Source organism: Camelus ferus, chromosome X, assembly GCF_009834535.1.
Source record: "Camelus ferus isolate YT-003-E chromosome X, BCGSAC_Cfer_1.0, whole genome shotgun sequence".
NCBI lineage: Eukaryota > Metazoa > Chordata > Mammalia > Artiodactyla > Camelidae > Camelus > Camelus ferus.
In genome coordinates, this window is record NC_045732.1 from 65494842 (window position 1) to 65522406 (window position 27565).

The 27565-nt window shown below is 41.2% G+C and overlaps 1 protein-coding gene across 1 annotated transcript; it reads left to right on the forward strand.

Annotated features, from left to right (window-relative positions):
- The first annotated feature begins 5481 nt into the window (after positions 1 to 5481).
- On the forward strand, positions 5482 to 24666 carry ARL13A (ADP ribosylation factor like GTPase 13A). Its single transcript, XM_032475253.1, has 10 exons — positions 5482 to 6332; positions 15029 to 15101; positions 15457 to 15527; positions 19621 to 19870; positions 20747 to 20852; positions 21550 to 21728; positions 22327 to 22417; positions 22514 to 22694; positions 23898 to 23984; positions 24197 to 24666. Exons 2-10 carry the CDS (start codon positions 15043 to 15045, stop codon positions 24202 to 24204), a joined length of 1032 nt encoding a protein of 343 aa, XP_032331144.1. The 5' UTR covers positions 5482 to 6332; positions 15029 to 15042; the 3' UTR covers positions 24205 to 24666.
- Positions 24667 to 27565: the final 2899 nt, after the last annotated feature.

Sequence of the window (27565 nt, forward strand, 5' to 3'; positions counted from 1 at the left end):
TTACATTTGGCCTACATAAATCAATTAAAAATGAGATTGCCCAAATGATTAAAAAAAATGACCCAAATATGCTGTCTACAAGAAATCCACTTCAAACATAATGACATAAATAGGTTGAAAAGGATGTAAAAAGAAATACCATGCAAAAGAGTCAAAAGATAAGACAGACTTTGGAACAAAGAAAATTACCAGAGACAGAGAAGGTTATTACATAATGATAAAAGGGGCAATTCCCCAAGAAGACAGCAAATCTAAATGTATATGTGCCAAACAACAGAGATGCAAAATACATAAAGCAAAACTAACAGAAATGAAAGACAAACAAATATACAATTACACTTAGAAAGTTCAACATCGCTATTTCAACAATTGATAGAACTATTAGAAAATCAGCAAGTATATGGAAGAACCGAATACCATTAACCAACATTTGTAAAACATTCAACCCAATAGCAGAACACACATTTTTCTCAAGAGCCCATGGAACATTCACTAAGACAGACCACCTCCTGGACGATAAAATAAATGTGAACAAATTTAAAAGAACAAAAACTATAAAAGTGTGTTCTCTGACCACAGTGAAACCAAGCTAGAAATCAATAACATTAAAAAAAAAAAAAAGGAAGATTTCCAAACATTTGGAAATTAAGCAACTCACATAAAAATATATCATGGATCAAAGATGAAATCTCAAGGGAAATTTAAAAAATACATTGAACTGAATAAAAATATAAATAAAATATACCAAAATTTGCAGATGCAGCCAAAAACAGTGCTGAGAAGGAAATTTATAGCAATAAGTCCTTATCTTAGAAAAGAGGCAAATTCTCAAAATAATCTAAGCTCCCATCCTATTTTAAGAAACTAGAAAAACAACAGCAAACTACACTCAAAGCAACAGAAGGAAGGAAATCATAATGATAAGAGCAGAAATTAATAAAATTGAAAATAGAAAAACCATGCAGAAAATGAATGAAATAAAAAGCTGGTTCTTTGGTGGGGGGGGGGGACCAATAAAGCTGATAAACCTCTAGAAAGACTGAAAAAGAAAAAAGAAGATGCAATTTACCAATATCAGGAATGAAATATTGCCACAGAACTTGCATACAGATCTGACAACTTAGATGAAATGAACTGATTCTTTGAAAAGCATAAATTACCACAACTCATCCAATATGAAATAAATAATTTGAATTGCTCTACAACTATTAAGGAAATTAAAGCCATAGTTCAAAAACTGCTGAGAGTTCTCCAGGCCCAAGTGGTTTTACAAGATTTCTACCAAATTACTTAAAAAATTAATTTTACGCAATCTCTTTCAGAAAAGAGGGAATTACAAATCACTTTATGAAGCCAATATTATCTTGAGATCAAAATCAGATAAAGCCAGTAGAAAAAAAAAAAACTATAGTCCATTATCACTCATGAACAAAGATATAAAAATCTTCAACAAAATATTAACAAAGAATATCCAGCAATGTATAAAAATAATTATGCACCACAACTAAATGAGGTTTATTCCAGGGATACAAGGCTGGTTCAATACTTGAAAAATCAATATAATCCTACTATCAACAGGCTAAAAAAGAAAAACCACATTATCATATCAAATAATGTAGAGAAAGCATTTGACTAAAACTCAACATCTATTCATGAGAAAAGCTCTCAGCAAATTAGGAATACAAGATAACTTCATTAACCTAGTAAAGAACACCCACACAGTTGAAAGACTGAATACTTTCAGAAACAAGAGAAGGAAGTCTGCTCTTACCACTGTTATTCAACATAGTACTAGAGATTCTAACCAGCACAGTAAGGCAAGAAAAATGAAATTAAAGGAATAAAGATTAGAAAGGAAGAAATAAAACCATTAATTTATAGGTGACATGATTATCTATGTAGAAATTCTGAAGGAATACACACACACACACACACAAACTACTGATACTACACACAACAAATTGGATGGCTCTAAAGGGAATTGTGTTGAGTGAAAAATCCAATCTCAAATCATGATTCCATTTATATAACATTCTCAATGATAAAATTATAGAGATCAAGAATAGATAAGTGGTTGCCAAGACTTAGAGATATAGGAGGAGAGATGATTGTGACTATATAAAGGGGTAGTCAGAAGGATATCTGTAGTTGCAGAACAGTTCTATATTTCATTATGGTTGTGGTTACAAAAATCTATGCATGCGTTAAAATTGCCCAGAATTTGGGGACAACTGGATATCCACCTGCAAAAGAATGAAGTTGGACCACTACCTCATACCATTTACAAAAATTAATTTAAAATGGATAAAAGACCTAAATTTTATAATTTATAAAATTATAAACTCTTAGACGGCATAAATCTTCATAAACTTGAATTAGGCAGTGGTTTCTTAGATATGATATGCAAAGCACAAGTAACAAAAGGCAAAAGATAAACTGAACTTCATCACGTTTAAAATTTTTTGCTGCAAAGGAAACCATCAAGAAAGTGAAAACACAACCTGCATGATGGGAGAAAATTCTGCAAATCATATATCTGATACAGTTCTTGAATCCAGAATATATAAATCTTACAAATCAATAATAAAAAGATAGATAGTCAAACTTTTAAAATGGACAAAAGATTTGAATAGATTTTTTTTAACATTGTTGTGGGGAGGAGGTAATTAGGTTTTTTTATTTATTTTTTAATGGAGCTACTGGGGATTGAACCCAGGACTTGGTGCATGCTAGGCACATGCTCTATCACTGAGCTATACCCTCCCCACCTTGAATAGATATTTCTTGAAAGAATATATACAAATGGCTAATAAACACATGAAAAGATGCCCAACATTATTAGACATCAGAGAAATACAAATTAAAACCACAATGAGATACCCCATCACACACACTAGAATGGCTATAATCAGAAAGACAGATAATAAAAAGTGTTGGCAAAGATGTGGCAAAGTTGGAACCTTCATACACTGATGGTGGGATTGTAAAATGGTGCAGCTGCTTTGAAAAATTCAGTTTGGCAGTTCCTCAAAAATTTGTTACCATTTGACAGCAATTCCACTCCTAGGCATATGACTGATTGAGAGAAATGAAAAGATACACCCTTACAAAGTTTTGTACACAATACACAATATCCATCACAGCTTTATTCCTAATAGCCAAAAAATAAAAACAACCTAAATGTCTATCAGCTGATAAATGGATAAACAAAATGTGGTGTATCCAATACAATGGAATATTATTTAGCAATAAAAAGAAATAAAGTACTGATACATGCTACAACACGGATGAATCTTCAAAATATTATGCTAAGTGAAAGAAGCCTGTCACAAAAGATTACATGTTGTATGCTTCCACTTGCATGAAATGTCCAGAATAGGCAGTCAATAAAGACCGAAAGTAAATTAGTGGTTGCCTAAGGCTGGGGGTGGGAAGAAAAGGTGAATGACCTCCAATAAGGAATATCCTACACAGCAAGGTTATCATTCAGAATAGAAGGAGAGATTTAAGAATTTCCAGACAAGCAAAAGCTAAAGGAGTTCATCACCACTAGATCAGCTTTATAAGAAATGTTAAGGGACTTCTTCAAGCTGAAACAAAAGGGGACTAATTAGTAACAGGAAAACATATGAAAGTAAAATCTCACTGGTAAAGGTAAACACTTAGTGAAATTAGGAATATTCTAATATTGTAAAGGTGGTGGATTAATCACTTATAAAGCTAGTATGATGGTTAAAAGACAAAAGTAGTAAAAATAACTATAACCACAATGCTTTGTTAATGGGTACCCAAGATAAAGAGATATAAATTGTGACATCAAAAACATAAATCATGGGGGTTCAAAATGTAGAGCTCTAGAATGCATTCAAACTTAAGTTGAATAGACTGTTATAAATATAAGTTGTTACATGTAAGCCTTATAGCAATCACAAAGCAGAAACTTATAGTAAATATACAAAAGATAAAGGACTACATAAAATCATCAAATCACCAAAGAGGAGAGCAAGGACAAAGAAACAGAGGAACTAAAGCACAGGGAATATAGCTAATATTTTATAATAACTATAAATGGGTATAATCTATAAAAATTTTGAATCACTATGTTGTACACCTGAAACTAATAATATTGTAAATCAACTATACCTCAATTTAAAAATATAAAATCACATCCATCTTGTTAAAAAAATCCTGAATATGAATGTTTATTCTAGCTCCATTCATAATTGCCAAAAATTGGAAATAATCCAAACATCCTTCAAAAGATGAAATAAATACACCGTGGTACATCCACACACTGGAATGCTACTCCATAATAAAAAGAAACTATTTATACACACAGCTACTTGGATGAATTTCAAGAGCATTAGACTGATGTAAAAAAGCCAGTTTTAATCATAAATGTATGATTCTGTTTATATAACATTCTCAAAATGACAAAACTATAATAATAGAGAAGAGATGATTAGTTGCCGGAGGTTAGGGGTATGTGGGGGGAGGGAGGGGTTGGGGGAGAGGTGAAACTATAAAGGGAAAGCAACAGGGAGTTTTTTGGGGTGATGGAACTTGTCCTGTATACAGATTGTGGTGGTGGATACATGAATCTCTGTGTGTTAAAATTATATACATGTGTTTTTTTAAGTGTATTTTATTTTTTAAAAACATTTTTAATAGAGGTACTGAAGACTGAACCCAGGACCTTGTGCGTGCTAAGCATGTGCTATACCCTCCCCCCCAAGTCTATTTTAATGTATGATAATTTTAAAAAGAAAAAAGAAAGGAATAGAGGATAAACCTGTAGATTAAATAAGATGATAGTTACTAGGGTGTTCAATTTATAGTAACTCTTTAAGCTAAGTTTTGTTTTCTGTATCTTTATTTTTAACTAAAAAGTTGCTTAAAATAACAGGGATGAAAGGGGAAAGGGAAAAAACCTGGTTCAGGGAAGGTTTCTTTTGAGGTGACAAGAAGATGAGAGAATTGAGAGATGAGAAGGAACCATGAAAGTGAAGGGTGGGAGGAGAGTATTTGAGGCAGAGACTGGACGCAGGAGATAAAGGGTAGGACAGGAAGTCCTGATGCAAGAATATGTAGTTGTTCATATCCCAGCAATAGGATGTGAGAGTGTGTAGATTTATTATAAGGTATTGGCTCATGTATTTATATAGTCTGGCAAGTCCCAAGATTTGCAGGGTGAATTGACAAGCTACAGGTCCAGGAGAGCTGATTAATTGGTTCCAGTATAGTCCTAAGGCCTGAGAACCAGAAAAGCTGATGGTGTAGTTCCAGTCCCAATGCAAGCAGGCTCAAGACCCAGGAAGAGCCATTGTTTGACTCTGAGCCTGAAAGAAGGAAAAGAATCCAATGTCCCAGCTCAAAGACAGTCAGGCTTCTGCCTGACTTCTTCCTCTCTTACTTGGGGGATGGTCAGCTTTTTTCTTCTAGTCAGGCCTCCAAATGACTGGATGAGGCCTACACATTAGGGAGGGCAATTTACTTTACTAGGTCTTTCTATTTAAATGTTAATCTCACCCAAAAACACCCTCACAGGAAGACTCAGAATAATGTTTGGCCAAATATCTGGGCACCCCATGGCCCAGACAAGTTGAAACACAAAACTAACTTATTACACTATGTGTATTACAAATGTATCAAACACTTCACTAAAGGGGGTAGGCAAGACGTGTTGACCCAACTAACTTTGGAAATAAGCGGAGTCTGTAACACTAAAGGCAAACGGAACTGCATTAAGGAAATGAGAATGAGGACTTTAGCTGACCTTAGTATATCGATACTGGTTCTTACCTTATGCACTATATGAGCGTAAGGTGCTGTAAAAACTAATAAACAGAGTCAAGAAGCCAGAAGGGGGAGTTCTCACAACCTAGACACAGCAGCCACCAACGGGAAGTAGAAAGACTTCCTATTTTTGCCTAGTAAGAGCTCAGCCAATGAGAGACTGTCACAACTCAGCCAATGAGAAGCCACTATACTGCAAACTCTCGATTCCACCAATGGAATCTTTGCTTACTAGGCCTCCCAACCGCCTCTTTTCTTTTATAAAAGAGTTCTCTCCCCTGTGTGGTACAGGGAGTTGCCTGTGGCTCGCCAGCGTTGCAGGCCTGAAACGGCCGTTCTCCGCTAATTCTGAGTAAATCTAGTTTTTGCTAGCGAAATAACTGACAGCCTTTTTTGTTTAAGGTCAACATTTTGGTGGCTCACAAGGGGATTCAGAGAAGACCCCCCAACGACTCTGAGGCTGGTGAGCGGACAGGTGTGTGGAACCCAAGGAGCGCACTGAGGTAATTTTTTTCTCACCACCCCGAGGTCTGAGGGTAAGTCTTTTTCCTGGATCCAAACTTCTGCCCTCTTTGCGTTTTGAAACTCTCCAGGTTTAATTTGGGGTTTATTTTAAGGGTTTATTCTTTCTGATTAAGGCATTGTTCTGTGAGTACTTGTTTGGCACTTTGGCCTCGTTTCTTTGAAATTACGCTGTTCCAACTGGAACTGTGCTAGCCTTTAGCTTGATTTCTTTTGGAATAGGAGCTGTTTCATTGGAAACTGTGCTGTTTGGCCTTCGGCCTGACTCACTTCAGGAATAGGCTGTTCCATTAGAGCTGTGCTGAGCAGACTTTGGCCTGGCTCCTTTGAGTCTAGACTGTTCCCTCAGAACAGGCCTGCACGCTGTTTGAGGCTGTTTAAGCTGTTTGAGCTGTTAAGACTGTTTGAAAATTGTTATTTTACTCTAGAAAAAAACTTCTGAGAAATGGGATCCCAATTATCTAAATATTTTGAGGACACCCCCGCCTACAGGGACCCTGGCTGATTTTATGTTTAAAAACTGCAGTTCTTCCTCATACATATTTCTAACTAAAGGGACCAACCTCACCAAAGGCAATTTAGAACGTCAATGGACATTATGGGGAAGTTCTGAAACCCCAAACTTACTTTTCTCAAAACCAAACTGAACAACCACAGCTCTAAAATTTCCAAAACTGAATGGAATGCCTATTCCGATTATTTTGAGGCTTCAATACGTTATCAGGAGCCTAAAATTGCATCTCTGCAAAATAAAGTTTTAGGATTAACTGAGGCAAAGAAAGAAAGAAAGATAAAATGGCTTCCAAAGCCTCATGTCCCTCTTCCCTGCCTTCTATGTCTCACATCCTGCCTCCAGTATTATCTTGTTCCTGTTCCCTAGCTCCACCTCCAGCACCATCCTCCTTCCCTTCTATATTGCCTACAGTTCCTCTGTAACTCTCAGTTCCCCCATACCAATTCTCTCACCAAACTTTCCCTTTTCTTTGAAACTCTCCCCACTGCCTTTTCCACTGAACTTGTCAGAACCCATCCCTTTAAAATTAAGGCTTCTGAGGATCCAGAAGCTAAACTCAATCTTTTTTTATATTCCCTGGACTAAAGTAGAGCTGTGAACCATAGTCAAAGATTTTCTCAAAGTAACTGAAGATTGTCACAGATTTTCTGAGGAATTTGATACAGCCATTCAAACTTACCAGCCTGGTTACTCTGACTTAAATCAGCTAGTCATATACTTGTCAGCGAAGGCCAGGCCCAGCTTCGGATGAAAAAATTGCCAACTGGGAAAATCCTGAAAGATCTCTGAAATTACAACTGAGAGACCAGCCCATTAACTTATTATATGATCAAGTTCAGGCAACTGCTAAGTGACTTCATAGAGCAATTCATAGGGCTTTTCCAAAGCCTGTTGATTAGAACAAAATTCAAGCTTGCACACAAAAAAATCTGATAAACGTATTCATGACTATTATGATCAATTTCAGAATGTATTTAAGGAAAACTCTGATCTTTCAGATGTTGATTCCACCCAGGTAGCCTTCAACTCTATTTTTATTAATGGGCTGAACTGGGATCTTTTCTAGTAAAAAGGACCAGGATGGAATGGAAAACTATGACCACTCCAGATTTAGTTATCTGGCAAAACACCTCTCTCACACTCAAGATAAGTCACATAAAAGGAAAATTGCTAAAATTCTTAATCTTCAACTCCAGGAAATGGAGGCCCGTAACCAAAATCAAAACCCTCCTAGTTTCTGCTATTATTGCAAAGAGCCAGGACACTGGAAAAGAGATTGTTAACAAATTTAAGCACTTCAGGTGCCTTCAGCTTTCTAACTTGCCTTTCCAACATCCTCCCAATGCTAAATGACAGGACTCCAAGGAACTACAGGGGTTTTTCCCAACCCCTCCCTCTTGATTATCTTGGAGAAACATTTCTCCAGATTAAGGATAAATCTTTTCTAGTCCTGACACCAGAGCCACACTCCTGGTGCTCAACCTTACTACTATGAAACAGTCCCTGTCTTGGAGTATTAAAACATTTCAAACAGCGGGGATCTCTAATGAACCTCAAGAGATTCCTCTGAACCTGTTGCTTTTTATTTAGGTCATTTGAGAGATACACACCCTTTTCTCCTTACTTCCTCCACCGTAGCCATTTATTTGGCCGAGACTCCTTATAGAAGTATCATGCTGGAATTTTTCTCTCAAAAGGAGGAAATGATTCTTCAGTTTGACACTAGTCATCAAAGCAGCTAATCAAGTGAATTAAATGACCCTGTGAAATCTTTTTATTTGCTCTGTCTCCTTACGTGCAAAATCTCCAACTAATATTGGTAAAATTCACAGAACACCTCCCATCAAGATCCAAATAAACTTCTCAAAACTTCTTCCAGAATTAATCAATACCCTATAAGTAAAGAAGCTATTCAAGGTAAAAAGCTCATAACAGAAGATAATAAGGCTTAAGACCTTATTATCCCTTGTACTAGTCCCTGTAATTCTCTGATTTTACCAGTGAGAAAACCTAAGGGCTGAGAGCAGAGGTTTGTCCAGGACTCCTGAGCAATAAACAAGACTGTTATCCCTCGACACCCTGTTATTCCTAACTCTTATATGCTACTAACCTCCAATTCCACCAGAGGCAAATTCTTCACTATAATTGATTTGTGCAGTGCATTCTAACCAATACCTTTTTGCCTTCATTTGGGAAGAAAAACAATTCACCTGGATGGTAACGCCTCAGGGTTATACTGAGAGTCATTCTTATTTCTCACAAATCCTGAAGGCTGATCTGGATGATATAAAGTTCCTTGGGAGTTCTACTTTGTTGCAATGTGTACGGTCTGCTTCTTTGCTCTCCTTCTCAAGCCTCCTCACAGAAAAACAGTATCCACCTTCTAAAGTTTTTAGCCTTAAAGAGACATAAGGTTGTTAAGGAAAAATTGCAGTTTGCCCAAACCCAGGTTCGATATTTAGGGCATCTAATATCTGAAAAAAAAGCTACATCTAGATCCAGAAGGCTTCATCATGTCCTAATTTCCCCCAAAACCAAAACTAAGTGCCAACTGTGAGGTTTTCTTGGGCTAGTTAGTTATTACTGGAACTGGATTACAAGTTTTTCTCCTATGGCCAAACCTCTGTATATTTTACTAAAGAGCAATACCAACCCAACTTTATGGGAAGAACCAGACAAAATAGCCTTTAGGACGTAAAGGAGAGTTTGATGAGCCCACCCACCAATTATCCAATTATCAGATTCCCTTTTTCATTTTTATATATGAAAAGGACGGTAATGCCTTTAGGGTACTCACCCAAAAACATGAGGACCACCATCCATCCATAGGGTATTATAGCCAGCAACTGGACCCTGTGGCACAGGGATACCCACCTTTTGCCTTAGAGCCATTAATGCCACCGCCTTTTTGGTTAAGGCCACCAAAAAGATCATTGTGCAATCCCCTTTAAGCATTTTTGTACTTCATGCAGTAGAAGCCCTTCTGAATTCTCATCACACTCAACATTTCTCAGTCAGCCTCCTCACCTCCTGTGAAGTCCTTTTGTTAACTTCCTCACATAATTCTTTTAGGTTGTTAATAACCTTAATTCTGCTACTCTTCTGCCCTCCATCACCAATGAAGTCCCTCACGACTGCTTAACACTGATGGATCACCTCCTGATACCTCGTGATGATCTGCAGGAAAATCCTTTGGGTAATGCTGACTTCTCATCATTCGCTGATGGTTCTTATTTAAAAGATGATAATGGCAAATATTGTGCTGGGTATGCTATTGCAACTCCTTTTGATGTTGAGGTAGCATGTTTACCTCTGGCTACTTCAGCCCAACAGGCTGAATTATATGCTCTTACAGAGCTTGTACTTGAGTCAAGCACAAAACTCCCAATATTTGTACTGATAGTAGATATGCTTTTGGAGCAGCTCATGTTTCTGGAACACTGTGAAAGCAACATGGCTTCCTAACTTCTAGTGGACATAAAATTTAAAATGGCCCCTATGTTCATGAATTACTGAATGCAATTCTTTTACCTGCCACTTAAGCTATTATTAAAATTCCAGAGCATTCTAACCTTGACTCCCTGGGAGATAAGGGAAATTACCTTGCTGACATTTCCACAAGGAATGCTGCCCTTAAAGGAACCAACAGCAGTCAAATTTCTGTCATGGTCCAAAGGGATATTTCCCCAACTGATACTGTAGAAAAACTAGCTGGATTGACACAACATTGTAAAATGACTATAACTCAATAAAAAAAAGTTAAAAAAAAAAAAAAAGAAAAGAAAAACTAGCTGGAGAAGCCCAACAGCTGACCTCAGAAAAGGAAAAACAAGACTGGAAATACAACAACTGTTGGTTTGATAAAAAGAGAAAGCTCTGGTTCAGACCAAATAACAACTCAGTCCTACCGGAGACTCTAAAATTCCCATTCCTAACCACTGTACGTGCATTAAACCATTGGCCTACTGACCAAATTATAGCTTTCATGAATCAGTATTGGTGGGGAAACATTAACAAGGCTGCAAAAACTACCTACCTCACTTGTCCCACTAGTCCAAAGTACAACCCGGGGAAGCCTGTTCTTACTGCTCCTGGACATTTAAACTGCCTAATGGACCATTCGAGGTCTGGCAATTGGATTTCATACAACTTCCTCCATCTCAGAGATATAAATACGTTTTAGTCATGGTCTGAATGTTTTCACACTGGACTAAAACATTCCCTTGCAAACAAGGTACTGCCTCTTCTGTGGCTAAAGTCTTTTTGTAAAATATTATCCCCACCTGGGGAATTCCTCTCAAACTTCATAATGATCAAGGGACCCATTTTCCTGGTCAGGTACTTTGGCAAGTCTGTACTGTTTGGCCAGTTTTACAACACTTTCACTGCACTTAACATCTTCAACCCTCTGGTGTGGTCAAATGCATTAACAGCATTATTAAGACTCAATTGGCAAATTTGTAAGGGCCCTCTAAGTAACTTAGCCAAAAGCATTGCCATTGGTCCTTCTAAATCTTAGATCCATCCCTTTTGGAACTCAAACTCTCACCCTTTGAGATAGTCACAGGACACTCAGTGCACTTGGCTTCTGCCTCTTTTGACCCACAACTGATAAAAGGAGAGATACTTCAATATTGAAAAAGCCTATTGCTTCTATTTAAAATAATGATGTTTTGGTAGAGCAATGTTTTCACAGTGCGCTCTTAGGAGACGAAGACCTTAAGCATCGTTGCAACCTAAAGATTTCATCTACTGGAAAAGACACCTCCAGAAGGGCTCTCTAACCTCACTGGAAAGACCCCTATCAGGTACTGCTAACCAACCTTTGTGCCATCAAACTCCAGAGAACAGACTGCTGGATTCATATGACATACCTAAAGAAAGCACCGCACCCTGAGAGGACCTGCATATCATCTGGTGACCTGAAAGTTAATAGTTCCCGGAATTGAAGCAGACAACATCTGATGAGACAGCTTACCCCAGACATCGAGACCAGACCTGCTGGAAGTTCGTCTGCCAAACCTTTGATAATGATGTGACACTTCATATGATCCCCAATGTCTATGATCTTGATGATATATGGACTTTAGATAAAAAATGCCTGAGAGATTTCCCTCCTACCCTTCCTTGTTACTTGAATGTGACCTCAATAGGTTTCCAATACGTGCACTTTCCCTCCACTGTGGGACACTATACCCAGTAAAGGTCCCTTCTGGCATTCAAGGACAAAAAGCCACTGGAACCAGAAAACCTGACTCTTGATCAGCCATGCTTTTAGAGAAAGATCATGATCAAAAGGAGGAAATGTAAAAATGAATAAACAAAAATCACAACTGAAAGTCAGGAGGCTAGAAAGGGGAGCTCTCACACCCTGTGACAACAGCAGAACCCAACAGGAAGAAGAAAGACTTCCTCCTCTTGCCTGGTAAGAATTCAGCCATTGAGATTGCCACAACTCAGTCAATGAAAAGCCACTATAATGCCAACTCTCAATTCCTCCAACAGACTCTTTGTTTACTATAGCCCCCCAACTTCCTTTTCCCCTCCTTGCTGTAAGAGGTACCTGTGTGTGGCTTGCCATGGTTGGAAACCCCAAATTTTAATTCTTTGTTGACCCTGAATAAACCCATTTTTGTTGGCAGTCTATTTGTTTTAGGTCAACATTGTTAATAATAGGGGAATATGGGTATTTGGGGACTATCTGTATTTGTAATTTTTCTGTATATCTAAAGCAGTTCTAAAAATAAAGGTTTTTTAAAAGTTGACTAAAAAAAAAAAGATAAGTACCATACAGTTTGTCCAGAAGAAATGGAGAGGCCCAGAGCTGAGACAGTTACTCTGGTACCCGAAATCTCACTCACACAGCCTGTCAGACCCTTAACTTTAATACACAGACGCTGAAGCCAGACCACCTGGCTTTGAATTCTGGCTTTACGACTTACTAGCTGGGTAACCTTGGGCAAGTTACTTAACCTCTTTGTGAACCTCATCTCTTAAAAAGAATGAAAGCCCTGCTTTTTGTCATGTTATAATAAGGATTAAATGAGTTGAATATGTATAAAATACTTAAATGTGTGCTGGCAAATAGTAAGTTCTATACGAATACTTTGTAAACTGAAAAAGGAAACCATGATGACTAAAAGTTCATTTAGTAATTAGCTATAATCATACAAGGTAGGGAGATGTGGGTTTGGTTGCTATGAATCAGGCAGTGGTTGCCATGGACATGACAGAACCTTGCCAGCCACTGTTAGGACACTGCCATACCCTTTATAAGGGGGCAACTGAGCTGTGTTACTCTGCCAAGAAGGCTAGAAAGCTTAATACACCTTCCAATTATTCTACACATCTTATGTCTTTCACCCAAAAAGAACCAACTTCTAATCAGATACATAATTAACCACCTCAAGGTAAGAAAAATATATCATTATCTCCATTCTATAGATAAGAAATCTGAAAATGGCAGGTTTAATTTAGGTGATTTCATCCCAGAGTATCCAGGAGAGGTGCTAGAAATGAAAGAAAGGACCTGGTAATTCCTAGCCCAATTATTTTCCTTCTCGGTTACCCTATGTATCCTTCTTAGGATATGTTCTTAAGGAAGAATTTGTGTGATGCCAGTTTGACCTTTCTTAGTGGCACTAACAAATACAGACTGCCTGAGATCAAGTTAGGAAGCTCTGCCAATTATCAGGAAATAGACATGAAGCTGCTACTGGCCTTGTCTCAAAGGGAGATGGCTATCATGGAACCCAGATGATCAGACTCTGGTGTTTCAGGCTTCAGGTCTTAACAGCTTTATGAGCAAAGCCGGAGTGACGCTGGTTTTGATCATAGGCCACATATAAGGTTTCTCTTTTGTCTGGCATAAACCAGAGCCATTCTCCAAGAGGTCCTTATGGGAAGCCGAATAACTTCCTAGAGAATGAACTATGCTCTAAGAAATGATACGAAATGTAAGAGTCTCTGTGGGAAAGGCCGTTGTCCGAAACAGTGGGTGACTCTGCAGAACCCTGCTAAGCTGGCACATACCACTGTGCTCATAGACAGCTAAGCAAAACCCATCTGGGTATGAGCCTAAGTACTTTGTTAACCCAGCCAGAGCTTCCCCCAGCCCTGGACCCCAACATAATTATTCATTAGGAAAATATGAATCAAAACCACCATTAGATACTACTTCACACCCCCTAGTATGGCTATAAACAAAAAGACCAAAAGAAGTTGGAACCATCCTGCACTGCTGGTAGGAATGTAAAATGTAAAAAGAGTCTGGCACTTCCTAAAAGGGTTAAACATAGAGTTATCATATGACCCAGCTGTTATACTCCTAGGTATACACCCAAGAGAATTGAAAACACATGTACACACTGAAATTTGTATACACATTTATATAGCAGGATTATTCATAAGAGCCAAAAAAGTAGAAACAATCCAAATGTCCATTAACTGATGAATGGATAAACAAATGTGGTATATTCATACAATGGAATATTAGTCAGCCATAAAAAGGAATAAAATACTAATACATGCTACAACATAGATTAACCATGAAGTGATTGTGTAAATTACTTTTTACTTAGGCAATCACTCCCAAATATGGCTGTACTTTGAAATCACCTAGGCTGCTTATGCAACCCCAAGAATCTTTTGAGAGTACAGCACCTGGACTGATGTTTGAAATCCATTAGACTAGATGATCTCTAAGGTGTCTTACAGCACTAGAAATTGTATGCAATCTATGATAGTGGGTCACCAACACTCACATTTCTGAAGCAGAGGCAGTAAGAGAACCAAGCCTAATGGATAATTGTTACTTAGAACAGGTTTTCCAATAGCTCCTTCTTGAAACCTAAGCTAGTTCTTCTCCAAGGCATCACTCCATCCCACCCCGACCCCCAAAGCTGAATGAAGATATTCCTAACAGGGATAAACCAAGATTGAAGGGATAGGCCATACCTGATGCCATCATGCCTGTGTGGGTTGCTTTAGTGAGAAATCACCCTATTTTGCCTCTCGAGTTGATGATAACCAGTCCCTCCCTATATGACATAGGCAAGGTTGGACAGAATGAAGTAATGGACTTCCAGTAATCCCAGGCTTTCCGTTTATCGGTACCTGTGTACTCATAAGCTGACTTAGGTTTGGTGTTAATAATGGGGCTGATTTCTTGTTTACTTGTTTTCTTTAATATTAAAGAACAAAACTGAATCATGTTCCGGCTACTGACCTCCTGCTGGTCTCGCAGTAAGGAAACTGAAGAGGCACGAAGGTAATGTAATTATTTCTCTAGACCTGTTCTCTTATTTCCTCCAATGTATCTGCCCACAATCCCTCAAAGGACAAGTCTTTATGATATTTATTGTTAGGTGAAGTGACTAAGCAGTGTCTACAAGACTGGGGGCAGGGTTGGGGGAGGATGGGCAATTCTACAAAGCCAGTGAATTGGGGAAGAAAAGCAGCCTTGGAGGCTTTGGGGAGGGGTTCCCATACCACCTTCTAACACCTTGCTGTGCCTGCCTACTGCAGGCAGATCCCCAAACACCAGGAAGAGTAGAATCCTTTGTTTAGCCCGAGAACTAATGGTGCTTTTAAGGCTTTGGCTCATTTTTCTTTTCCATTTCTAGGAGTGTGACCATCATCGTCATTGGATTGGACAACTCAGGCAAAAGTGTTCTTGTGGAGGCGATCCAGAGACGTAAGGAACTAAGAGCATTAGATACTGGTTTAGGTCTCCCATGGGCCCCAGGGACCAATGAAATAATAATTCCCTCCTAGCCCTTACTTCATGGCCCTCAAGTTTCCTCTTTTGAAGGTAAACACTTCCCAACACACACACACTCACTCACTCCTCTCCTCGGGTGTTAGCAGCCTGTTTATGTAATGTCTGTCACCTGCTCCCTTTACAAGCTATCCTAATTGAACGTCCTCTCATGGTGTCAGTACAAATGAACTCACACTATATAAAGCACTGCAGTCAATTATGAAGGATATTTGAAACAGTGTCTAGTTTCAGAGCTCAATTAAAGTGGAATTTGGTCTAGATAAGAGAGACAAGTGTGGGATGATGAGGAAGTTTAATAACATGCAACTCTTTGTGACAGTTCATATAGAGGGTTGGAGCTTGAGAAATGTTGTCAGTCCAGAGATGTGCAAGTTTAATACTAGATCTCCAGTTTAATACCTTGACATTTCAAGAAGCAGTTACACAGAATTGCAGGGAGCTACTTTTCCAGTTGTGAAGACCTTGCTAACTGCAGGCCAGTTAATCAAAGAGCCTAACACAGTGGCTGGCATAGGATGCCCTCCACTGATTTTTAATAAATAAAAGAAGGGGGTATGAGCACGTGGCCATATTTTATATAACCTGGCAGCCCTCTTCAAAGTATAGCAAAGGGCTAATCTGACTCCTCTGCCTCTGGCCAACTTGAAGCCAGTATCAGTTTCCTTGAATGACAGCCATAGCCCGCTGGCTGGTCTCACCGTCTCTAGTTGTCTCCCCAGTATTCAGTCCACACTGTTACCGGAAGGACTTGCCACACCTCTGCCATCATACCATTCTCATTCACATGCCCACACTTTCTGTACATGCTGTCCTGCTCCCTAGCACTTCATCCCCTCCATCATCTACCTACTTAATCAAATGCCTCAAGACACAGCCTCAGCTTGACCTCAGGAAAGTTATCCCCAATGCCCGGTGCCTCCTTCCCCGGCTCCCACTCTATTCTCTGCCTCCCTCTATCATGCACTTATCACGGCATCGTTGTGCAACTGCAAGTCCACCCCCTGCACTGTGAACCCTTGAGTGAAAAGAATGGATCATTTTAGCTCTGTATCTCCAGTCTCTGTACTTTTATTGCCTTCAGGTAGGTACTCATATACATTTGTGGAATAACTGTTCTCCCAGACTCCACCATTCTCCTCAGGCTACATGTTGACTCTTAACAACTTCTCCCTCTCCCCCACCGACCCCCCAGAGGGGCAGCCCCAAGCACAGTTTAGCCAATGGTTCAGCCTAGTATCCCACCTTATAACAGGCAGCAAATTTGACTCCACCTCTCCCAATTCTCTGATAGGCAGACACAGTAAAAAGGTAAGCAGTAGCAAGAAAACCAAGGAGCCAGGATAAATCACAAGATTGCTGATAAAAGTGGGGGTAATTTTTAGAGCCCAACTCAACCCCACCCTAGGTTCCTAGGTTTACCAGTCTGAGTGGGGCCTGGGAATCTATATTTTAAGAACTCCCCAGGTCTTTCTAATGGCCAGCCAGCTTTGAGAAGCACTCACCTGCAATTACCCCTATGCTATTTTGTCTAGGAGAATACTGTCTGCTTTCCATCCTCATTTCTAGAGGATAGAGCCTGGACTCTTAAGTTCTTACTGTGTAACTTGCCTTGTGCTTGGTGAATAACTTGGGGCTGATTCCTAAACCAACAGGTTTATGGTTGTGACTTCATTCACAGAGTTTTTAATGGCTAAGGAGCAAAGTGCCACTGATGTCCATTCTGAAGAATATCTCAGGCCACCTCTGTCCATGGAGGACTGCCAGAGTCAATCCAGTAGGTTGCTGTGTACCCAAAACATAATAGCTCACCTCCCCTGCTCTGGCAGATGTTTATGACTGCCAAAAACAGACAATAACCTAGGCAGGAAGTTCTAATCTACGAGTCATCACTTGTGTATTTGAAGATACCAGCTATAAAATATTTTGGGACATAAGCCATTACTGTCAATGACTCCATTCACTGTAACATGGCATGGTCATGTGGGGCAAGAAACCCGAGCATGAGCACAAGCAGGTGCTCTAAATGAGAGCGTTTAGAGCAGTGCCTCTCAAACCTGGCTATACATTTCAGTCATCTGGGGAGCTCTAAAAAAAATGATGCCTGAACCCCACCACAGGTCTATGGCATCAAACCCTCAGAGAATGCGGCCTCGTGGCAGGGGTTTCAAAAGCTCCACAGGTGATCCTGGAGCACAGTGAGTACTGAGTCAAAAATCAGAATCACTTGAAGCACTTTCACATCTACTGACCTGGGGAACAAAGGTTCAGATATTTTCCTCTGAAGAAGGCTCAGGAATCAAAATCTTAAGCACACCAGACAATAATGAGACACAACAGGCATGAGTTTTACTGCTTTCTAAGCTGGCCTTGATACAGTGAATATTTTAAAATTACCTTTAGAGTTTTAACCTATTCATTTATTTTTAAGTAGTCTAATCCAGACATAACAAATAACACATCAAAGTTATAAGTGAAAATTGTATGTTATGTGAAAGCTATAATTAAAATCATTGACTAACATAAAAACAGAAGAGGACATTATGAGATGACATTAAATGTGGTATGTACATATACACACATACATAGAGACATATTATGTATACATATAAATGTGTGTATCATGTATTTCCAAAGATCTGAAAGCATCCTGTTAACTTCAGAGCTAAATCACTTGTTCTGGCAATCCTATGGAAAATGTCCCAGGTAGATCTGATACTATAAATAAGACACTACTGATTCTGGTCTTGGAACTCCCAGGTGTAAGTGCACAGAATCTATAAAATCATTATGCTACTAATGTAGGCAGAGAGCTAGGCCAGAACTGTCAGCTCAACAAACTGGAATGTATCTACAGGCTGTCATGCTGAACTACATTTCTCTGGGGCTGACTGAGGTGTGGAAGGCCCTGCAGGATTGTATGGTCTGACCATAGCCCTGAAAGGGCAAATGAATCTGAGTTTAGCATGGTTTCTCGGGGGAGATATGAGGAAGAGGACTTCATACTCTCATTCACAGTAATAGGCACGATCACCATTTATTGAACACCTACTAAGTGTAAGGGAAGGCGAGCCCCTCCCTCACAGAGCTTATATTTTAGTTGAGGAGACAGCACACGCACAGAATGAGGTGAAGGACCAGTGTAACAGACCATGTGCTCAAAGAGAGAGAAGTGAGAGCCGGGCAGGTCAGAGAGGCTTCCTAAAGAAAGTGGTACTTGAGATGAGCCTTGAGAAGAGCTGGGAGAGAAGGGCTTTCTGTTCATTTATTCATTCGCTTATCCAATTCAGTCAATAAATATTTCCTCAGCCCCTGTGTGCCAGCTTCTGTGCTTGGCATTGTGAAAATAACAGTAAAACCGAGGGGTTCCTATCCTGTTGCAGTTTATAACCCAGACAAACAAATCACAGAATGCAGAATGCTGTAATATGTGCCATGATAGTGGTTAAGTCCAGAAGACAGGCACCTTATCCAGACTGGGGGATGGTGGTGTGCATTAGAGAAAACTTTCTAGAAGCAAGATCTAAATTGGTATTTAAAAAACCAACCAGGTGTTAAGCCAGCAGAGCGTGGTGGAGGAGTGTCCTAAGCAGCAGGAATAGCACCTTGTGAAGGCCCAGGACAAGAGAGAGTGTGACAGTCATGTGGAGTAGGGGCTGGGGAGGTAGAGGAGCCAAGAAGTAGAGGGAGGAAGAGATGGCGTGTGGACCAGGGACCCTGGACACCAGTCAGGGTAGAGATGGATCTGGCAAGTTAGGAGGTAAAGGAGTCTGTAGTCTATCCTGGAAGCGGTGGGCACTCACCAAACGTTCCTGAGCCAGGAGAGGGTAGCATGGGTAAAGTGCCAGCTTAGGAAGATGAATCTATGTGTGAGCAGGATGGCAGGACACCCCATAGGAGCCCTCAGGGCAGGCTCTATTCAAGTCTCAGATCACCTTGTGACAAATTCCTTCATCTAACTCTAGACCCCTGTCTTGTGGTTATTTCTCCTTTCTTTCCCTATGCATAGTGCTCCCCAGTAGGATGGGCAGTTGTATGAAATCTGAACTGACCACACTCCTGCTGGATGATTATGAAGTTTCCATCTATGACCTGAATGGAGATACGAAGGGTCAAGAAATCTGGCCCAACTACTACGCGCAAGCACATGGGCTTGTTTTTGTCCTGGATTCCAGTGACTTCAGCCGCATGCCAGAAGTGAAGTTCATCCTAACACGCCTGTTGTCTGATGAAAGAGTGGCAGGAAAACCCATCCTACTGTAAGATTCTACCTTTGTGTCTGATCTTCCCTTCCCATTTTGTGCCTTTAGAAAAGCAGCAACATAGGAAGGACCTAGGTGGTCCCTTTGTCACATCCAGCTAGTCCTCCTCTCCTCTTAGGCTCAGTGAGGGGGAGCAGCTCAGTCCTCTGGGGGTGGTTTTCAGGAGCCACTTTCTACCAGACACTGCCATGGGGAAACCTATTACCTAATGGTGCAAAGATAATTCTGAAGGCGAGCATCAAAGGGAAACAGAGTAATATCTGGACCTTCCACCCCTATCCCTCAACTTGTCCTGAAGACTGCTTTCTTAAATTTGCTTCTCTTTTCTGGCTTCAGTCTCTGACCCTGAGACGATGGCAGAAAATCCCTATTTTGTATATTCATTGCCAGTGGCCTCCTCCCTTGGTGGACTGCCTAAGAGTTATGTAACTAACACTTATTCCAGGCTAATAATTCGGGTGGCCCATCAATCTGCATCCCTCACCCCACTCCCTTTTAGCCTTTTTGGTTCCTCATTAGCACCCCCAACTCCAGCAAGAACAGAGCTTGGAGGATGTCAAAGCTCCACATCTGTTCATATCCCAGGTAGCAATTCTAATGAAAGTTTAATGGCGTAGCGTAGAGGAAGTGGGAAATGAGGCCTGGAGATTAATTGTGGTTTCAAATTATTTGTGCTATTCTTTCCTTCACTGAGAGGTGGCTAGAAAAATGTCTGGCTCACCTCACTGGATATGAACGCTAGTTCCTGGATATGCAGCAATTGTACCAGAATTGGTTGACCCCTCCCTTTCCTTTCTTTTCTTGCCCTTGACCTCAATTTCTGTTTCACTTGTCCTCTCTTCTTCCCTCCCTCTCTCCAATGCCCTGCCCTAGCCTGGCCAACAAGCAAGACAAGAAGGATGCCCTCCTCCCTTGTGATATTATTGAATATCTGCTGCTGGAAACACTAATGAATGAGAAAAAGTCCCCGTGCCGAGTGGTAAGTGTCCAGCCCTCCCCGCCTTCATCCTCTCCAGCAAGGCCAATGCCTCTCCTGGCCTGGTCCATAATCAGCCTCCTATGGCGCGTCTTAGGCAAAGATTCTCCCTGCCAGGCAACAACCATGGTCATGATTTCTGACTCAACAGTGATAATAAATATCACACTCTGATAACACTTCACATCTGTTTTCTCATTAGGCCTGCAAAATAGCTCTTTAAAATTGGAAGTTTCAAGAGCCTCGTTTTATGGATAAGAAAGCTAAGGCTCAGAGACTCTCAGTGACTTGTCCAGGGTCACACATCCAAGACATTACACTTGATTAAAGGATCTTAGCTTTTGTACCTTTCATTTACTCTCTCAGGAGTGAATGCTGGGTGTCTCCTGGAAAGTCTTTTTTTTTTACTTTGTTATTGTATTATTTAATTATTTTATCTCGGTTGGGGTGGGGAGACGTAATTAGATTTATTTATTTTTACAGGAAGTACTGGGGATTGGACCCAGGACCTCGGGCATGCTAATAATGTGCTCTACCACTTGAGCTATCCCCTCCCCGCTCCTGGCAAGTCTTAAGAGCCTCTCTAGGCACAGCAGAGCTTACATGTACCTCTGCTCTTTGGCTCAGGGTGATTGGGATTGTGGGCCCCAGGACTCCCAGGTTCCTGGGCTGGAGCCTTCTCTTCTTTTTTTTGTCACAGGAACCCTGTTCAGCCATTAAAAACCTTCAAAGAAGGAACCATCAGCCTGTAATTGAAGGCCTGCGCTGGCTGTTATCTGTTATTGAGTATAAACGTGAAGAGCAGCATACTCGCCAACAGCCACCCCCATCAAGCATTCCAGCTTCCGGAAGTTTAGACGAAAGATGCTCATCAGAAAGGTACTGAGCGGCCTGTTAGGTGTACTGATAAGAATAGATGCAGGATCAATCTTCAACATAAGCAGGGAGTCCTGGGAGGGGCTTGGATTCTGTGCAGCACTGGGCAAATCTCTCAAGAGCAGCTGGCCCCAATGGGGCAAGAGCAGTGACCTTGAGCATGCCAGCATGGTTAGGTACTCCCTCCCCCTGGCACAATGTGAGTCATCACGTTAGTGGGATGAGTTGTACAAAGGTGAAGCCATCAGAATTAGAGCTTCTCCAAAATAGGGTTTCTATTCCCTGGTTTGTCACACAGAAAAGGAGCACGAGCCCCTTAAGGAGCATACTGGCAATATCCTGCGGGTGAATATCCTGGAGCTGCCCCATTCTCCACTTCCCATTCTCTGATCCTCCCAATAATAAGGAAAGATGGGAGAGAACAGGAATGTGGAAAAGAATAGGATCAAGGTTTTGAGGAGTAAAAGGACTAAATGTCCTCTTGCTCGGTTATCCCTTTCATTGTCCAAACACATATGGCAGGGATGGGGTGATGGCTGTGCTTGATTAAGGAGCTTGCACCTTTTTTTCACTATAGCTTTGTCCCTTCTATCTTTCCCAGTTTTGCTACCCAGATGGGAATGGCCAAAGGAAAAAGACCACATCAAGAACAATCCTCAATGGAACCAAGGCCTCTAAAGCCAATCCTACAGGTTAACAGCTCATTAAATGTCACTGCCCTAGGGACCAATCACTGCACTCTCAGGCACCAACTGACCTTTTTTTTCCCCCTCTGTCTTGCTATACAGAAAGAAGATATAAGAGTAAGAGCTAAAAAGAACATATCAGTTACATTTGCTTTAGAAGAACCCATGGAGGAAGGTGAATGTTTTGGGGGAAATGGATCTCATAACATCACTGAGCATCACTACAATCAGCGTGATAACTTGCAGTCCCAGGATCCATATGCCGAGGACAATCCTTTTGAAGGTAATGCTGGATCAATGGTTCGTCAGAGAAGAAAAGATAGAAAGACCTTCCCTAACAATTTATAAAACAGTATTCCTATTTTGAGTTTGAAACTTTTCTCATACTGTGGTTGGTGGTCAGGAGAAAGAGGAGTAGATGAAGTGTAGGGAGAGTGTTCGGGGACCACTCGCTGGCAGCCCAGTATGATGCCCCAGCACTGGCTGACACAAGATCTTTGTTTGGATGGCTGTAGGGTTAGCTTAAAGGTTATGATTTCCGGTGGTGGAAGTATAAATTGGTACAACCTTTAGGGAGAGTAGTTTGCTCTCCTGCTCTCCCTCTCAATATATATATCAAGAACTTTCAAAATGTGGGAACCCTATGAGCTAATCATCTCATGTCTTAAACTATAGCCAAAAATAATTCTACAAGTACCCAAAAAAGGGTGCTCATGGTTGTTCAATCATGGTATTGTTTACAACAGCCGAAAGTTGGAAACAAGCTAAATGTCTAACGATGGTGAATGGCTAAATAGATTATGGTGCCACCCACACACATGGAATGCAATGCAGACATTAAGAGGGCCAATGTTGTCTTACATTTACTGGCCTGTAAAGTTTTCCAAGACCTGACGTTTTGTTAGAGAAAATGGCAAGTCAGAGGACAGCATGTACAGCATGATGTGTATACATGTGCAGAATATCTGGAGGGAAATCAAACATGAACAGTGGTTTTCTCTAGGGCTAAGATTCTAGGTGATTTTGAGAAGTAAAGGATCAAGGTACCTTTTTTGTGGATTTTGCTTTTATTGGAACTTTTTAATAATCATATATGATTCTCCCAGTACACTAAAGGCACTGAAAAAAAGCTGTGAGGACTTACAGGCCCATTGTTGTTAATAGCTTATGCCATCTCAGTGTTCCTTGGCCCCAGTCTCCATGATGGTAAACTGCCCATATTATAATTTCACCTCTGCTCTTCAAGGGATCTGGCCCTTCACACTACCCCAGAGCCTTAGGCTGTCACACCCATACCAGAGGGGCCTGAACTTGGCCAGGGCTGCTGAGGAAGAGAGAGGCACTGCTCTGAGATTGAGGGGTGAGGATTAGAGTTGAGTGGAAGGAATCTGGTAGAAGAACGGAGGAAGTGTTTTACTAGAGGTCAGAAAATACCCCTAAATCTCTGTCCAAAATTGAAATCCATTTTTTATTTCTATAACCTCAGAACCAAGGGCAAAAAAGAGAATGGACACCTGGGACCCAGAGGAGATACTAGTGGACAATCCCTGTGGAGAAGCCTTTGGATCCTGCGGTTAGTATTCCTCACGGGAAGGGGAGAGGGGAGAAAGCAAAAGGGAGAGAAAGTATGAGGTCAGGGCAGAGGGTGTGTAGCTAGTGGGGTGCAATCTACACCCCCTAGGGAAGTAGCGAACACCCTCCTCCCCCGGATGTGGTCTGGGAAGGACAGGAAGCCTAGTACTTAGCTTCACTTGCAGTGACTGGCTGTTTTCTTTCTCTTTTTAGACTTTTAACAGAGCACTGAAGAGAAAAATGGAGGGAAGTCAAAAGAAATATATCCCTCCTTCAGTGAATGGATTTATCTACAGAACCATCAGGATTACTTAGCTTTTCAATTTCTGTTTGCTAATACCTCTACAGTCCCCCCTAAAACTCCACCTAATCTAACATAATATTCCTAAGAACCCCCATTGTTCTTGTCCATCAACATTCTAGCCATCAAATGAATCTTATCCCCACGGAGAGGCTCAGGAACAGCAGGGGAGCATCCACTTGAGAATGAAAACAACGTTGGCAAAGAAGATCAGAGCCTTGACATTTCTGTACCCAGATGCTCCTGATGAAGTCTGTGAACATGTCGTGGGTGACCAACTGAAACTGAGGTTTAGATGTACACAGTCAGTTTAGAATTACATCTTCCCCTCTACGGTTATTGGGTATAAGGGGACTGGCATAAACAATTTCTCTGCTGAGAATTAGGCTCTGTTGAATCATTTTCAGTCATGCCTCCAAAAACAACTCGGTTTTAAATTCCCAGCCACTGTCTGTGAAGCCTGGCAACGATTCTTTTGCTGGCCCTTCAGGAATAACAATTGCTGTCTGTCCTAACATTTGGGTTAGGTATGCAAAACCTGTATGAACTTAAACCCATTCAACTCTCCATCCCAAGAAGGGCAGTGGTAGTGGTGGTAGTTATGATTCGTTATTATTACGACTATAACTTTCACCATCAGCAGCACAGCCCCCATTTACTGAGTGCCTTCTGGACATCAGGTGCAGCACTAAGCCCTTCCCATTCATTATCTTATTCACAACAACCCTTGGGAGTAGGCAGTATCCGTGCCTGCGAGTTACAGATGAGGAAACTAAGGGGCAGACATTAAATAACTTATCCAAAGTCCCACAGCCTGTAAGAAGCAGAGCAGGAGCCTGTATCCAGATCTCACTCTGGGGCTACTTCAGGCCAGAAAGATCTGCTTAGGCTTTTCTCAAACTCCATCCAGAAAGAGAAATCTACACCCAGGAGAGATGCTGAAGCTTAGCTATGCCCAGGTCAGAATTATGTTGTTAGCAGAAAGCACACCAGTAGTCTTAGCAGACAGCTGAGTGAGCACTTTCACTGTACCAGGTGCTGGGCTAAGTGTCTTACATACATTATTGCCTTTCATCTTCACAAGTTCTGAGGTCGGCTCTATTATCATCTTACAGAGGGAGACACTGATGTTCAGAGAGGTCAAATCACTTGTCCCAGGGCACCCACTTGGAAATGGCAGAACTGGTGTTCAAACTAAGGTCCAGCTCCATAACTCAAGCTCTTAATTCCTACACTATATGGTCTCACCAGGCAGTATAAACCAACTAGCCTACAATTGTTTCTGAGAAATACAAACCTGGCCCAGAAAGCTCAGTCTCACAGCCCCATCTGGAGGACCCAACACTGTCTAAGGCTGCAGCATTGACTATTCTACCTGGCCTGTGGCCTTATGCCCAAGGGGACCACCCCAAGAACCTTGTGGGACTTTGACAGGATTCTGACTGAGGCTCAGCTTATTAGTGATGGAGCCAGAAGGAAACTTACAGAACCTCCAGTCCAACCCCAGTTGTTAAAACAGATGAGGAGTTTGGGGTACAGAGAGGTTAAGTGACTTGCCCAAGACTATACAGCTGATCACTGACAGACATGCTCCTAAGATCCAGATCTCCTGAGTACCCGAGCCAGTGCCTCAATGTACTATGTCCTCCCTGGGTCTTCTCTGGCCACTCTTCACCCACCTCCTCCAATTTGCCAAAAAAATATCACTGGACAATTCTGCTGACAGTTACTCTCTGGGGTGCAGCAAGTATCTGTACTGATGCAGAGTTTTATCAGGCAGGAGACCATGATTCAACAAACCAAGGTTCTTCAGAAAACAGAATCTTCCACATTTCTCTTTATGACATGTATGTCTACAAGGCAGGCACACTTTCTCTGCCAAGGGGGAGGGGGACATGTGGCTAAAAGGGGCTGGGAGTGCTACCTATGACTATGGACAGGGTGGACAATTTAGGCTGAAACAACCTCTGACAAAACTGAAATTCAGAATATGGGCACAATTCCCTTTCTACAGTATTGTTCCTGTGCTCCTGGGTGTCAACCAAATTTTCCTACATAGAATCCATCAATCACTAAAAGTTATTTAAAGAATATCTTCCAAACACAGCCAGCACGCTCTTATTTATTTGGAGTGAGTAGTTTTGTTGCTGCCAGCTGTTACCGTACTTTCCAACCCCTTATCAGGCTGGGTGACTGGCCAGTTTCCCCTAGTGGAGGCAGGAATACGAGAACCTATCTCATAGGCTTGCTGTGAGGATCGAAGGGGACAATCCAGATCCAAATGTTTAGCATAGTGCCCAGCACATAATAAGTAGCTCCTGAAATGTCAGCTGCTATTATTACAATTAGGGGAGGATCTTAAATCATTAGACAGCTATACCCCGCTTCTGGGAGAAGTATCCTCTTTTCTGTAAAGAACAACCCAAGGAGAGATGTCTTAGAGTCTACGGTCCAAACATTGAGAATCTATGGTAACTATAACCACTGCCGACCACTGCTTCTCACATCCTTGTCTTTGAGAATCCTAAATCTGCCAAAAAGGTCTTACAAATCTATCTCAGCATGGCAGCACAGAGACCAAGATTAATGAGAGTTTCTTGAGCCTCGAGGGCAAATTTTCTTTCAGGCAAGTGGTTGCCTTGGAGTTTCTCTCCTTTCCTTGTCAAGGTCCTGGCCTCCTCTGCCAGGACTTTTAAAGTCTAGCTCCTGTCAGAGGCACTTCGAACATGTGACCCTGGACCATCATTCAACAAGCCCCATGTGGTCTGGGTTCTTGTCCATTTTGTCTTGCAAGACAGGCCTGGGCTTTCTGACTAGAGAATTCAATATGCATACGTAGAGGGGTCCCTCTGCTCCAAATGGTTTTTACTCTTGAAATCTGATCTCCGCTGTTCATATATTGTTTCTACCCACCCTGCAGTGCCCATTCTGCAGGGTTGGTATCCAGTATGACCTGCAGAACATGGGTCATAGAGTCACTACAGAGTAAGGATTAAGGAAGAACTGTGATAATTTAGGGCTGGAGCATGGAAACCAAGAGTAACTAACCCAGCTACAAACGCCCTGAGATTTAAATGTGTGTTGCTTGGGCCATCCCAGTTGTGTTTTGAATATCACTTCTCCTTCCCAGTAACCTATTAAAATTACTTGCTTTCCAGGCAGTTGCAACTTGCAAGACTTAACCAAATACACCGAAAACACCACCACTCAGAATTCTGCCAAGTAGCATTCTTAACCATAAAACACCACTGGCTATGGGTGGGGTAGGGGGCAAGCCTGCA